General features: G+C 38.7%; 1 protein-coding gene across 8 annotated transcripts in view; it reads left to right on the forward strand.

The window, feature by feature from the left end:
- The window catches only part of tenm2a (teneurin transmembrane protein 2a), a 646,939-nt gene that overhangs the window by 599,432 nt on the left and 34,354 nt on the right, over positions 1–13,153 (forward strand). For 7 of the 8 annotated variants that reach the window (XM_058798657.1, XM_058798659.1, XM_058798660.1 and 4 more), the window contains 3 exons: positions 5,136–5,258; positions 11,333–11,538; positions 11,809–12,004. In XM_058798657.1, coding sequence (XP_058654640.1) covers positions 5,136–5,258; positions 11,333–11,538; positions 11,809–12,004 — 525 coding nt within the window. The remainder of the gene's footprint in view (positions 1–5,135; positions 5,259–11,332; positions 11,539–11,808; positions 12,005–13,153) is intronic. The other variant, XM_058798665.1, reaches the window with a different exon arrangement.

Here is a 13,153-nt window from a genome sequence, read left to right on the forward strand (position 1 = left end):
GCTTTGATCACAGAAATAAATTATATTAAAATAGAAAACTGTTATTTTAAATTGCAATAATATTTCACAAAATAAGTTTTTTTTCTGTATTTTTGATCAAATAGACAGCCTTGATGAGCAGAAGAAACTTCTTTACAAAACATTCAAAATCTTACTGATCCCAAACTTTTGAGCAGCAGTGTATATTGTCTCTGCCTGAGATAGTATTAAAAAATTCAATGCTTTAAATGTATTCTTAAGTGACACCTTCCATTTGTTTGTGCAGGTGAATTATACATCAACAAATCCATATTATGCATTGATTTATACATTTTTAATCATTCAAATTTCTTCACATAGCTGAGCCATTCAGTGAATATTCATCAGGAGACTGGAAATAAAACTGTTATCTGTAGCCTGATCGGCACACATGCGCAGAACAGCAGACGGCTTAATGTTGTGCACAATTTGCGTAAGGCAGAAAAGTAGATCACATCTTGTGCTAAAACAACGTTCATTTTGGGTGCCAACGTCGAGCAAGCCATCAGCTTTGGTTCTGTTTTTCTTCGCGCCCTCTTTAGATTAGTCTTATTCCCTTGCTGTTGAATTGAACACCCATCATGTAGTCAGGTTTTAACTCAACATTGCCACCTACTGGTGCAGAATACATTAGGCTTGCTCTGCACACACGTGTGGAGGCCAGAAATTCAGAGTGTCTGAGCTGCAGTTAATCTGTCTGAGTCGTGTCTCTCGATGCTTTCAGTTATTGTAGTTCACTGATTCATTTGTTAATTATTTCATCGATTGCAAAATTAGCATTTAGTCACTATCGGCGTGCACCATCGGAAGAGAGAGACAGATGGAGAGATAAGGAGAGAAATAATGAAGGACAGGAGATTGAGGAAGATGAAAGGAGACAAGTTAGAGGTGAAGGAGCAGATTGGAAAGCATGGAGAGAGGACTGGAAGGAGAAGAGGAGAGAAAAGCTATCTCAGTGTTTCCTCCAGACCATCTGAAACAAATAAAAGAGCTGACAGAGACAGCAGAGACACACTTAGAGTGTCAGCGCTTTCCTTTATCTGAGAAAGAGACCGAGGGAGAAAGGGAGAGGTATAGAGAGAGAGAGAAAGAGAGGGGGACCGTGTCTGGGCGCAAGTGGAGGGGGAGATGGAATTTGACAGAAGAGAAAATTGATTTTCTGGGATGAGATTTAGGTGTGATAGGCAAGCAGAGGGAAGGTGAGGAGAGGGGTGGAGTCTCTAACACACACAGACAGTACCGTCCTGTAAATCTCCACCTGCTGGATCATAACCACAAGATGCAGAGAGAGAGAGAGAGACAGGCAGAGAGAACGTTTACAGTGACAGCAATTTGCAGCAACCAGATATCATTCATTTTCAAATAGAGTTTCCGGTGACAGAAACAGTTGGCAATGTGATGTGCAAATGAGCAATGACGAAATACAACAGCTACCAATGGGGAGTGCAGCCAGTGATCCACCGCCTGATAGAGATGGATACTGAAATCGAGTTAGAACAACTGCTAGAAACCAACAGCACAGCAACTTGGCAAGTTCCAACGATTAAATTGCTGTTAGTGTGAACAGGGCTTTAGAGAGTGAGACAGGCATAGATATTTTGAGGTGTAGAGTGAGACAGGCAGAGGGAGAGGTTTGTGGAGTCCTGTCCTCAAAGGATGAGGATGAGAGACAGAGATAGTTAAGGAGAGACACATAGAGAGAGATGGAGAGCTAGATTGAGGTAGCGAGTCAGACAGGCAGTTTGTGAAATAAATTGAAAATATAGTAAATAATTGAGGTGAGGAGAGAGTGAGACGGCTAGAGATGGACTGAGATACTGAAGTAAACAGTGAGACAAGCAGAGATTGTGAGGTAGAGTGAGACCGGCAGAGAGACTGTGAGGTAGAGAGTGAGACAAGCAGAGATTGTGAGGGATAGAGTGAGATAGGCAGAAAGATTGTGAGGTGGAGAGTGAGACAAGCAGAGAGATAATAGGATGAGCATGAGAGATTGTGATTGTTACAGAGAGGGTGAGACAGGTAGAGAATCAGTGAGACAGCTAGAGATAGCCTGAGATAGTGAAACTAAAGAGTCAGACAGACAGTGAGAGGGAGTTCTAAATTTAGATACCAAGGTAGAGAGTGAGACATTAGTCATGCTGAGAAATAGGGAGGTATACAGTGAGACAGGCAAATAAAGGTTTGCGAAAATCTTCCAAGATAGAATGAGGGTGAGAGATTCAGATACAGAGATGGTAAGACGTTTAGGGAAAGTGTGGGATAGCCAGAGATAACCTAAGATGAAAATGTGAAAAAGACAAGACAGTCAAAGGGGAATAAGTGAGTTGATTTGAATTGAATTGAGACACCAAAGCAGAGAGTAAGATGGGCATTAAAGTGCCCCTATTATGGATTTTTGAAAATTATCTTTCATGCAGTGTGTAACACAGCTCTAAGTGAATGGAAACATCCTGGAAAGTTTTAAATCTGAAAGTACACCATGTATAAAGTTATTGTCTCTCAAAAGAAAGAGTCGACTCTGAATCATTGAAACGAGTCGTTTTTAAAACGAATCCCAAGCCGTTTCATGTTGACGTCAACATGAAACATTAGCATATTGCCCGCCCACTTGCTGATCTTTTCGCAGTGGTCTGAATGAAAATGCAAATTCATTCTTTGCCACTAGGTGGAGCTTTTGGAGCGGTAAAAATAGCGGTTTCCCCTGTAAAGCTGTATAAAAAGCAGCACTGCACTCACAAATGCTGCTTTATCAGGCATTACAGGCATGATGAAATGGAAATGAGACCAATCAGACAAACCGCAGATTAGTGTCACACAGGGGTTTGGGAAAATTCATCGTTGAGCGAATCGTTTGGGAGTCATTGAGCAAGTAAGGTAAAAATAAATGCATATTATAAGATGATTAAAGTGTTTTTTGACCTTGCATGCATGCCAACCTGTTGTTGGGGACTCCCAAAACCAAAATATGAACCTTTCATTGGCCATAATAGGGGCACTTTAAAAGAAGAAAATAATTAGATGTACAGAGAGGGTGATATGGGCTTGGAGGTTTGTCAAGATCCATGATAGGATGACGGTGAGAGATTGAGACTGAGACAGTTGAATTGAGATGATAAGGAAGAGAGTGAGACAGGCAGGGAGAATGGTATACAGGCAGAGAGATAGATAGGCTGAACGCGCGAGACATGTAGAAAGATTGAGGCATGCTGAGAGAATGAGACAGACAAAGAGAGCGAGATAGACAGAAAGAGTATAAGACAGGGAGACGTAGTGAGGGAAAGTGTCAGGTTATGAAAGAAGAATAGAGTGAGACAGGCAGGGAGCAAGAAATACAGGCAGAGAGAATGAGACAAACAGTGAGAGAGAAAGAGTTAGACAGGCATCAAGAGCACCAGACAGACAGAGAGTAAGCATATCCACTTGAGTGTAATAGTGTGTGCACATCTGTACTATGGATTAGCAAGTTAGTAAAAGAATGAAGCAGTAAAGGAATGCACAAAGGAGGTCATACATGAGAGTAACACGCACCTCCATATGAACCTCCTCCTGTGGCTGCCGTCTCTGATGACTCACAATCTCGCTCAATCTCAGCCCATCTTTACCGCCACTGTGAAGAACAGACGACGCAGACACACAGGAGCGAGAGATAAAGCACAAGATCCTGCAATCAGCCCGAGACTGCACGTTACAAAGAGCTTCCTCTCTCCCGCGTTTCCTGCGGCACCTCTAGAGTTCAGCAGACTAAGCGCTCCTCTCTCTTCTGCTTGCGATAAAAGTTTCTTGGCAGAACTAGAAAGGACACGGGTCGGGAAGAGATTCAGCTGACAAACTGCACACAGGCCTCGGAGCGAACAGACCAAAATAAGCTCCACAGGCACGAACAAGAAACAACAGCCCCGCAATACAAAGAGTAAAGACAGAGAGAGATCTGCTTTCTTTCAGCTGTCACTCAGATTGTCGCTGAATCATGCCAGCTCGACATGAAAGCTGTAAAAGCTGTCAAGATTCTGCTGCTTTTCTGCCTGCGCATTTGTTAACTTTTTTAACCTGTTGAGGTGCGAGTAATTCCGACAGACGTGGGTCTCGCTGTCTGCTTCTCTTTCTGTCTGAGTCTTTAGAAGCGCGTCTACATCATTTCCTCGGGGCTCCAGTGATTGAATGACTGGAATAAAACGCACACACAGTTAAACTGATTTTGTTAAAGTGCCAATTAGATCTGTCACCCAGTTCCTATAATCTACTCACAGAAAATCATTTTGTGGTATTTTCTATGAAGGCTGTATATATTACATTACACACTGTATTGTATTATCATAAATAAATAAAATTAAGATTATTGGAGTACGTTTTACAAGAAAGTACTATTTCAGTCTTTCAACATCAAAATTTCACATTCAATGCAATGTGTTACTTAATGTTTCTTTGTAAATAATTGTGAAATTTATTAGCAGTTTCTGAATGAAAATTGTTTCTACACTTCTTTTTTTAAATGTAAGTTGCTAAAAGCATTATCACATTATGTAATGTTTCAAATATTTAAAAAAATAAATGTGGAAGCAGCAGGTGATATGCAGATTATTTTGAACAATGGCTTTTCAAATTTGGTGTAAATGGAGTATGAATTATATTGTAGAGTTATTGCTGTAGTAAGGAAACATTTTGGGAGGATTGTATGTGAGAGACCCTGAGACTAGTTTTATACACACACACTTGCCGCTGTGACATATATCAGACTGAGGATCAAATGCAAGAGTCCTATGAGCGACAGATGGCTTCTCAGTCAGTCAACATCAATCAGTCATGCAATCAATAAAAATGACTAGGCTGTCTGTGTTTTTTTTTTTTTCAGGGATAAAATAAACTACTTTATCTTGCGGCCTCTCCCTGTCTGTACCAGGTTTAACAGATCAATATCATACATTTTAGATGTAGCATTTTGTTTCATTTAAAATCATTTGTGCTCTTACCGTGAATCAGCAGTACAGAGTCGTCTTTGCAAAGTCCTCAAGCTTTTCTTTTTCTGGCTACCTTTCTCTTCCCATATACCTGCACTGTTTACACTCTTTCTTTCTTTCTTTCTTTCTCTGTCTCTCTCTATTGCTTTCTTTCTCTCTCAGCCATGAATCTGTTGGGCCTGAACTGGCAGCTGAAACCTGTGGTTGGTCCCATGCTGAACAACGGCTTGGGAGCCGGGCTGCCCAGCAACAGTGACGTAGCAACAGCGCCCTCTGGAGGCAGAGGTGAGCAGCACAGCCTCACAGCACGTTGCAGTCCCGCACATTCTTTTCGATAAGAAGGATGTCAGGATTGTAACAGAATAACACAAAGGGGGAAAAAAACTATAAACTACATTAAGAAAAAATAAAAAAAATAAATCAGTTGTGCTGAAACCTCCACTGCCCTGTATATCAATTTGTTTCCAGCGTGTACTCATTTTGATTTGTGTTTAGTAATTTGCTTCTCTGTCGCACACGGAGGTCCCATCATGACAGCACATTTATGCCCACACACACTTCTCTGCCTGCTTCCACGATCGACAAGGGACATTATTCTCTGAGCTTCATTTCTGTAGCCGTCTGACAAGTCATAAGAAACCAAGTAACCATGTGATTAGGTAGAGCAGCAAGGCATTGTGGGCCAGTGGTGCTGGGGAGGTGATTATTTTTCAAAAATAGTATGTGTTACGCAACAAGAAACATGTCAAAAGGGCTTTTCACACTGCTCTTCCTAACCCTGGGTTACTGTCGTTCTAAATCTCTCTTTTAACCCTGGGTAAAAGAATGTTTTAAACGTGTTACTTGGATTGCGGTGCAGCGTTTGAATGTTACAACTACGTAGATACATTGTATCCACATTCCTTGTATTTGCATGCTTTGAACAGTCACAGAAACACTGGAGAATAATATAAACAGTAGTTTCAGTGTTTGAGTGGGAAAAGAATGTTGGAAAATGCATCAGTTGGACTGAAAAAGTGACCATTTTATTCTCACCTTTATAGTTCAAAAAGGAAAAACTTAACAGTACAAGGCAATATATAATATGAGGATGTGCAATAGGCCTACTAGTGCCTTCATGTAAACAAGTTGCGTGCTGCATTCGTCTAAGAAGCTGACACCTCAAATATGGAAATAAATTAACCTGCTAACCTGGGGTTTATGATTGCACGGTTTGAAACTTCAGGTTATGAATACCCAGGATTAATTCTTAACCCCAGGTTTATGAGTAGTGTGAAACATGAAGCAAGACAACCCAGGATTCCTTTTATCTGAGGGTTTAGAATGACCCAGAGTTAACTATTTCATGTGTGATAAACCCTAGTACACCTTTAGTAGTAGGCCTACCGCTATGCACATTTAATTCAGTGAATGCAATCTTGCATTTTTAATCCAATTTTGTTTAAATGCACAATATTACATGCATGACAATTTGAGTATGGTAGTAATCCTACATAATTAGCACATCTTCATAATCTACTGATAATTCAGATTTTTCCAATCAGGAACCAAACTTTTGATTAAAATGATGAAGATTGCAAACAAATGCTCATATACTTCCATATTTGCAAATCCTTGGTTGTTCACTCATTTCTATTCCCCAGCTCTCTCTCTGGCTGTCTCTGTCTTGATCTCACATGCTCACGGATTCACAGGAAGTGTCCTAGAAAACACCACATCACCTCTGTATGAAGGACAACGCAGTCTGTTTTTTCTCTCTCTCTCTCTTCCTCTCTTCAAAGCTGGCAAGGACTAGTCATTTTTGAACACACATGCTTTTACAAAACCTAGTGGCAGAGGCAGCATTTTAAGTCGTCAAGTAGGCTACTTAATATACTGAATTTTGAGCAAATTCTAAGTCATCGTCACACAACTTTAACAAAAAAGCAGTCCCAGAATGCATTGCAAGGAGCTCAGTGAAACACTAATGCTGCCTTCACATGCTATCGGAATTATTGTAAATATGAGTTTCCTAATCAGAAACTGGGTATGAGCAGCCTCTTAAGTCTTATTTACTTCTCAGAGATCATTTTTATAGCAGTTTCGGAGTAGGGCGGGCCATAAACTTTAAACATGGTGGAGGGGACATTGATTGCTGCTGTCAATGCTATTCTTTATTAGTTTTTTCAACAACAACTACATCACCTTGTCCTGTCATTAAAGTAGTGCCTATTTATATATATATATATATATATATAATGTAACAATCATTTGAAGCATATTATATGTTTTATGAACTGTGAAATAAGCATATATTTGACCGAAATTCAGCTGATTATCTAGCACGGTGAATGTTTATGTTCTCAACCAATGGGATGCTACGTTTTATTCTTTCCGACAACAAAGCACTTGAATGCAATAAGCTCGTAATCACGACTCCATAAGTGGGGAATAGGACATTTCCGATAGCATGTGAAGACAGCATAATTCCAAGATGGTGGACAAGGAAATAGAAATGTCTGAATAAAATATTTCATTCAAACCTTAAAAGTATCCCTATAAAAACTATTTTTTTCCCCCCCAAACATTTGCTTGTTTTGTGTAGTTTGTTTATTATTATACAGCTGCTATCATGCTCCGTTGAAATCAATTGCAAGTCAAGTCTCGCATGCAAAGCTCAGTTTGTTTGGCACACAGAGTTGCTACCTACATAGTGTGCGCCTAATTAGTGAGGGTAGAATGTTAGGATGCTGACTTAGTAGGTTGTTTACTCCTCTTTAAAACAGAGTAAACATATTTTCACACTGTCTGTTTTTTTTCTTTCCTCTCTCCTCAGTGCTATGTAAACACATCTAACTCCGTGATTACATATAGATTGTGACATAATAGTTTGCAGTGTTTTTGTGTGAGTGTGTGGGAAACGGTGAGATTGTGAGCTTTGAAACAGCTCTTCACCTCAAGTGTTTCAATCTGAACTCAGCATGTCGGTGTCAATTCCATCCATACAAATATGACTTTTCTCTCGCTCTCTCCCTGTCGCTCTCTCTTTCTCTCACAAGCAGACATAATGTATTCCACATAACAGTGAGATTGCATTAATCATACACAGACAAAGCTTCAATACGGCTATGAGGCAGATGTTTCTGGTTGTTCTGTTTAGCAGTAACGCCACATATAATAAGTCTTGTGCTGTGCCGTGTCTGGTTGTTGTTGTTGCTTTTTTTTTCTCTGTCTCTCTCATCCTCTGCTGCTTCTTTGTGTATAGCTGTTATCCTACCTTATTGTCTGGCATATTGTGTTGAGATGCTCTTATCTGGGCTTCTGTGGGATGATTTGATGCTCTGGTCTGATCTGTGAAATGATTTGTGTGTGCTTCTGCCTGCTGGCTACATTAGCTTATGATTGGCCTCTCTGCACTCGGCTGGATTCTGTTACGGTACTTGATGCTGTGCTTACACACTCAGATTCAGATGTCCTTTATCTCCACGATAGCTCTGACCCAAAACCTACAGTAGTGAGCTGCCTCTGTAGGGAACTGGGTTTTTTTGTGTCTTCCAATTCATTACAATTCTCATTATATTCTGTTTACATTATATTTCTTTCTATAAACACATTAATAATTGCTTCTTATTCTGTTTTTTGTTTAATTTTTTTTTTTTATGTTTTTGAAATACGTCTCTTATGCTCACAAAACGTTTTTTTATGTATTTTTAAAATGTAATTTATGTTATTTTCCTCTGATGGCAAAGCTGAATTTTCAGCAGCCATTACTCTAGTCTTTAGTGTCACACGATCCTTCAGAAATCATTCTAAAATGCAGATTTGCATATTATTATTGTTGAAAACAGTTGTGCTGGTTTGTAGAAACCACAATACATTTTGTTCCAGGGTTATTTTATAAATAGAAAGTTCAAAAGACTTCAGAATTTATTTTAAATGGTCTTTCTAATACTGTCACTTTTGATCAATTGTCATAAATAAAAGGATTATTGAATTCATTGTAATTATTTAAATAATTTAAAAATACTGATGCGGTATACAAAAGAACAATATAGATTGTATTATTATCATAATATTTTGTGTAATTCTAAGAATAACTTAATTTTGCTGCTTAAACATCAAAATTTGCTAAATAAAATGTGATTATGAATATATCTCATTAAATACTGGAAATATAGCTAAATAATTAATGAACAAATAAATGATAAACGCTGAATAAATTTTAAAAATCACTAATTTGGGGAATGCTGTGCATATTTATGTATATTTTATATTTATCATTTTAAGTTTTGTATGACACTGTACACTCTCAGAAATAAAGGTGCAAAAGCTGTCACTGGGGCGGTACCTTTTCAAAAGGTATATGTTTGTACCTAAAGGGTTCATTTTGGTACCTTAAAGGTACATATTAGTACTTAAAGTGTACATATTTGAACCTAATAGGTACAAAAGTGTACCTTTTGAAAAGGTACCGCCCCAGTGACAGCTTTTGTACCTTTATTTCTGAGAGTGTAGAGTGTTCCAAATAAGTCTCTTAAGATATTCGGTTCCCTTAAGTAATATATAATTGTTACCTTAGAAGGCAGCTGTCTGTGTAGTCAGCAAGGTGGTTTGCTATGTTTTGAAACAGAGCTATTGTGTTTGATTGTGAAATAAAAGTGGACTATTGCTTCAGCCATGGCCACAGACTGATTGTTTCTTCCCTAAGGAAATTCTCGTCCGGCCTCCCTCGCTTTTCTTTAGATCTATTTCTCCTCCGTCCATGCTGTTCTGTATTAATGAGGAGGGCTATTTCATCTCCTGTTGCGGCTGCTCCGTCCTGATTGTGTTTTCATTGTTCTTTATTTCCTCACCATTTTTCACAGGTTTTCTCTGTCAGGGCTGTGGTCTCCAGTGTAGATCTGACCTGATTACAGGGGAGCTGTTTTCGTGTGTGTGTGAGAACATCACAACCGTAGGGACAGAGGGAATCTGTTGCACGCAACCTCCATTTACACTCGGCCATTGCCGCTAGCTACGAGCAAGAGATAGAGAGAATAAAAGATAGAGAGAGAAAGACAGAGGGGGAGAGAGAGCAACCATGGATTTTCCATTAAATGAAAAGTGGATAACAGCTTGTGTGATTATGTTGGTAAACAGGATGGTGGTGTTGACATGCGGTATGAGCCAAAGCCTGAGGGTGGAGAATACACGAACTCTCACTTTAGAAGAGATCTCTCCGTCAGCCTGAGAGTCCACAAACACCAGAGTCGGGAAGTGAAGTAGAGGATAAGTGAAAAATCAACAGGTTCCAATTTCACTTTTAGAAATGGGTTCCTCGCAGAACTCTAAAGAAACTAAGAGCCTATAAGGACCCACTAACATTGTAGAATATATATGCACGCGGGTCAGTAAGAAGCAAACACACATTAAGTTGATCAAACATGACAGTAAATACATTTATATGTTATGTTATATATCGTTTTAAATAAATGCTGTTATTTTGAACTTGTTCAACAAATAATTCACAAAAATATGAGTCTGTCAACTGTTTTCAACATTGATAATAACAAGAAATGTTAAGTGAGCACCAATTCAGCATATTAGAAAGATTTCTGAAGGATCATGTGACACTGGAGCAATGATGCTAAAAATTCAACTTTGCATCACAGGAATAAATTACATTATTTTGAGTTAATAATATTTAGCAATATTGTTTATTTTAAATCCAGCAATAATGTCAAAAACAAAGCCCAAACTTAGTGCACGACTCCTTTTCATAATCCAATACATTCCAGATAAAAAAAAACAAAGCAACTGTCATCCTACATTTCTTTCATTTAATAAACTATTGCATTCTGAAATACATCACATCACGAAAGTAAACTGCTTTATGAACACTGTTTGATGTCGACATTAAGAGTGTAGTTCTGAAAACCAAATCTTAGTCAGAATCATAGATCACACTTTAAGATTTATATCATGTGACAATTCCAGTAAAGCTCAGCTTTGTAAAAGCAACCATTAACTTTTCATCTTTATAAGTTATTCCTCAGTTCTTCTGCGAGCTGTGTTTGAAAAACCAGGCTCAGATATTCAACAAAGAAGCCCCTATTCCCTGTCTCTCTCTGGCTCGCTGTTGTTTATCGTGATACGCTCTCGACTTTCTTTGCGCTGGGTAGGTACAGTGAGGTTATGGGCAAAAAGACTTCAGGAAGCAGCATTTGTGTTTTTCAGTTTCCATCAGATAAGTGTCTCCCAGAGAGAAAACACATTTGTGCCATTTCCTTTTGTTTTCTGTTTTCAAAGCAGCTACCTCCTGAATCTATAAACAAGGGGCAGTTGCAACACAGCCGAGGTGAGAGATTGATTTTTGTTTTATGCCTTCCTCTCTGTCTCAGGGCCATGGGCCACTCGCAACAGCAGCATAGATACGGGCAGCCTGGAAGTGGGCAGGCGCGTGACCCAGGAGGTGCCGCCTGGGGTGTTCTGGAGATCCCTGATGCACCTCAGCCAGCCTCAGTTCCTCAAGTTCAACATCTCCTTGGGCAAGGATGCACTGTTCGGGGTTTACATTCGCAAAGGGCTGCCACCGTCCCATGCACAGGTGCGCACACCCTTTCTATTTACAGAGAGGCCACTCTGTGAAGTCCTTTCAGGGAAAAAAAAAAAAACCTCTTTCATCCCAACAGTGGATCAATCAGTCATTGCAAACACATTTTAGAAGTCACCAGGTGTTAGATAAAATCATTCCTATTGCTCAACTTCAAGGTATCTCACTGTTTGATATGTATGAATGCTGTCAAACCACTTGAGAGCACGTAAAATAAAAACACCCCCTCTCATTTCCCTTGTTTCTGCGTTTTTCCCTCTGTAGTACGACTATATGGAGCGTTTGGATGGAAAGGAGAAATGGAGCGTAGTGGAGTCGCCCCGTGAGAGACGCAGTATTCAGACGGTGGTTCTGAACGAGGCTGTGTTTGTACAGTATCTGGACCCTGGCACATGGCACCTGGCTTTCTACAACGACGGCAAGGAGAAGGAATCTGTCTCCTTTAGCACAGCTGTTCTGGGTCAGTTCTACTGTACATTTACTTCAAACTATATCACTCAACTGTGACGTTTTTATTTGGGATGAGAAGATACAATAAATTTGCTGTGATAAGCAAACAACTGATCAACATTGGAATAATAATATTAAAAAATAATAATAATCATCTTCACCAAATCAGCATATTAGAATGATTTCTGAAGGATCATGTGACACTGACTGAAGTAATGGCTGCTAAAAATTCAGCTTTGCCATCACAGGAATATATTACATAAAAATATATAAAAATAGAAGTGTAATTTTGTATTGTAATAATATTTCAAAATTACTGTTTTACTGTAGTTTAAATCAAATAAATGCAGCATTGTTAAGCATAATTATACCAAAATAGAGTAGTTTATGTTTAGAGAAATTAAGCATAAAATAAGTACTTATAAATAAAAGAATATGAAAATTAATTTTAAAAATCAAGAGCATAAAATGCAAATAAAAATAGAACAAAATGGAAAACTAATTAATAAGAGAACTAATTTGCCTAGAGAAACCCTTTTAATCAACCACTATTCAAAATATGCTTGTGGTTTTATGAGGAATATGTCCTTGCGACATTGAATGGCACATGCTTTTACAAACGATTTACACAGAAATTTGTTCAACTTGTATTTCATAAATGAGGTCTAATAAAAGACCAGTTAATTTTGAAACATTAAAATTTTGGACAATTGGATTTATAGATTTTAGTCTCTATAGAATTACAGATAAATGCTTCCATGCCATCTAGTAAAAAGGAAATAATTAAATAATGTCAAGCTATTAATGTTATACCATTTCATATATATTATTATCCACTTGAAATGAGATAAGCACCTCGTGGCTCTATTCTATGAATATTCACATGCATGAATTCTACGAATAAGTGGTGTCTCACCAATTAACCTTGCGCTAATCTACTGTGATATGGCCTACTTTCATTGCTGTGATATTACTCATGGCTAATGAAATGGTGTGTGACGCTGTTTGAATGGGTTGTATCAATAATGACCAGAGACCACCACTCAGAAATAAAGCGAAAGAGGGACAGAAAACTCAGCTGAGAGAGAGAGAGAGGAAGGATGCAGTGGAGGACAGAACAAGATGAGAGCTGGATGTGATGTGTTACAGCTGTCATTGC

The sequence above is a fragment of the Onychostoma macrolepis genome, chromosome 14 (genome assembly GCF_012432095.1).
Source record: "Onychostoma macrolepis isolate SWU-2019 chromosome 14, ASM1243209v1, whole genome shotgun sequence".
Lineage (NCBI taxonomy): Eukaryota > Metazoa > Chordata > Actinopteri > Cypriniformes > Cyprinidae > Onychostoma > Onychostoma macrolepis.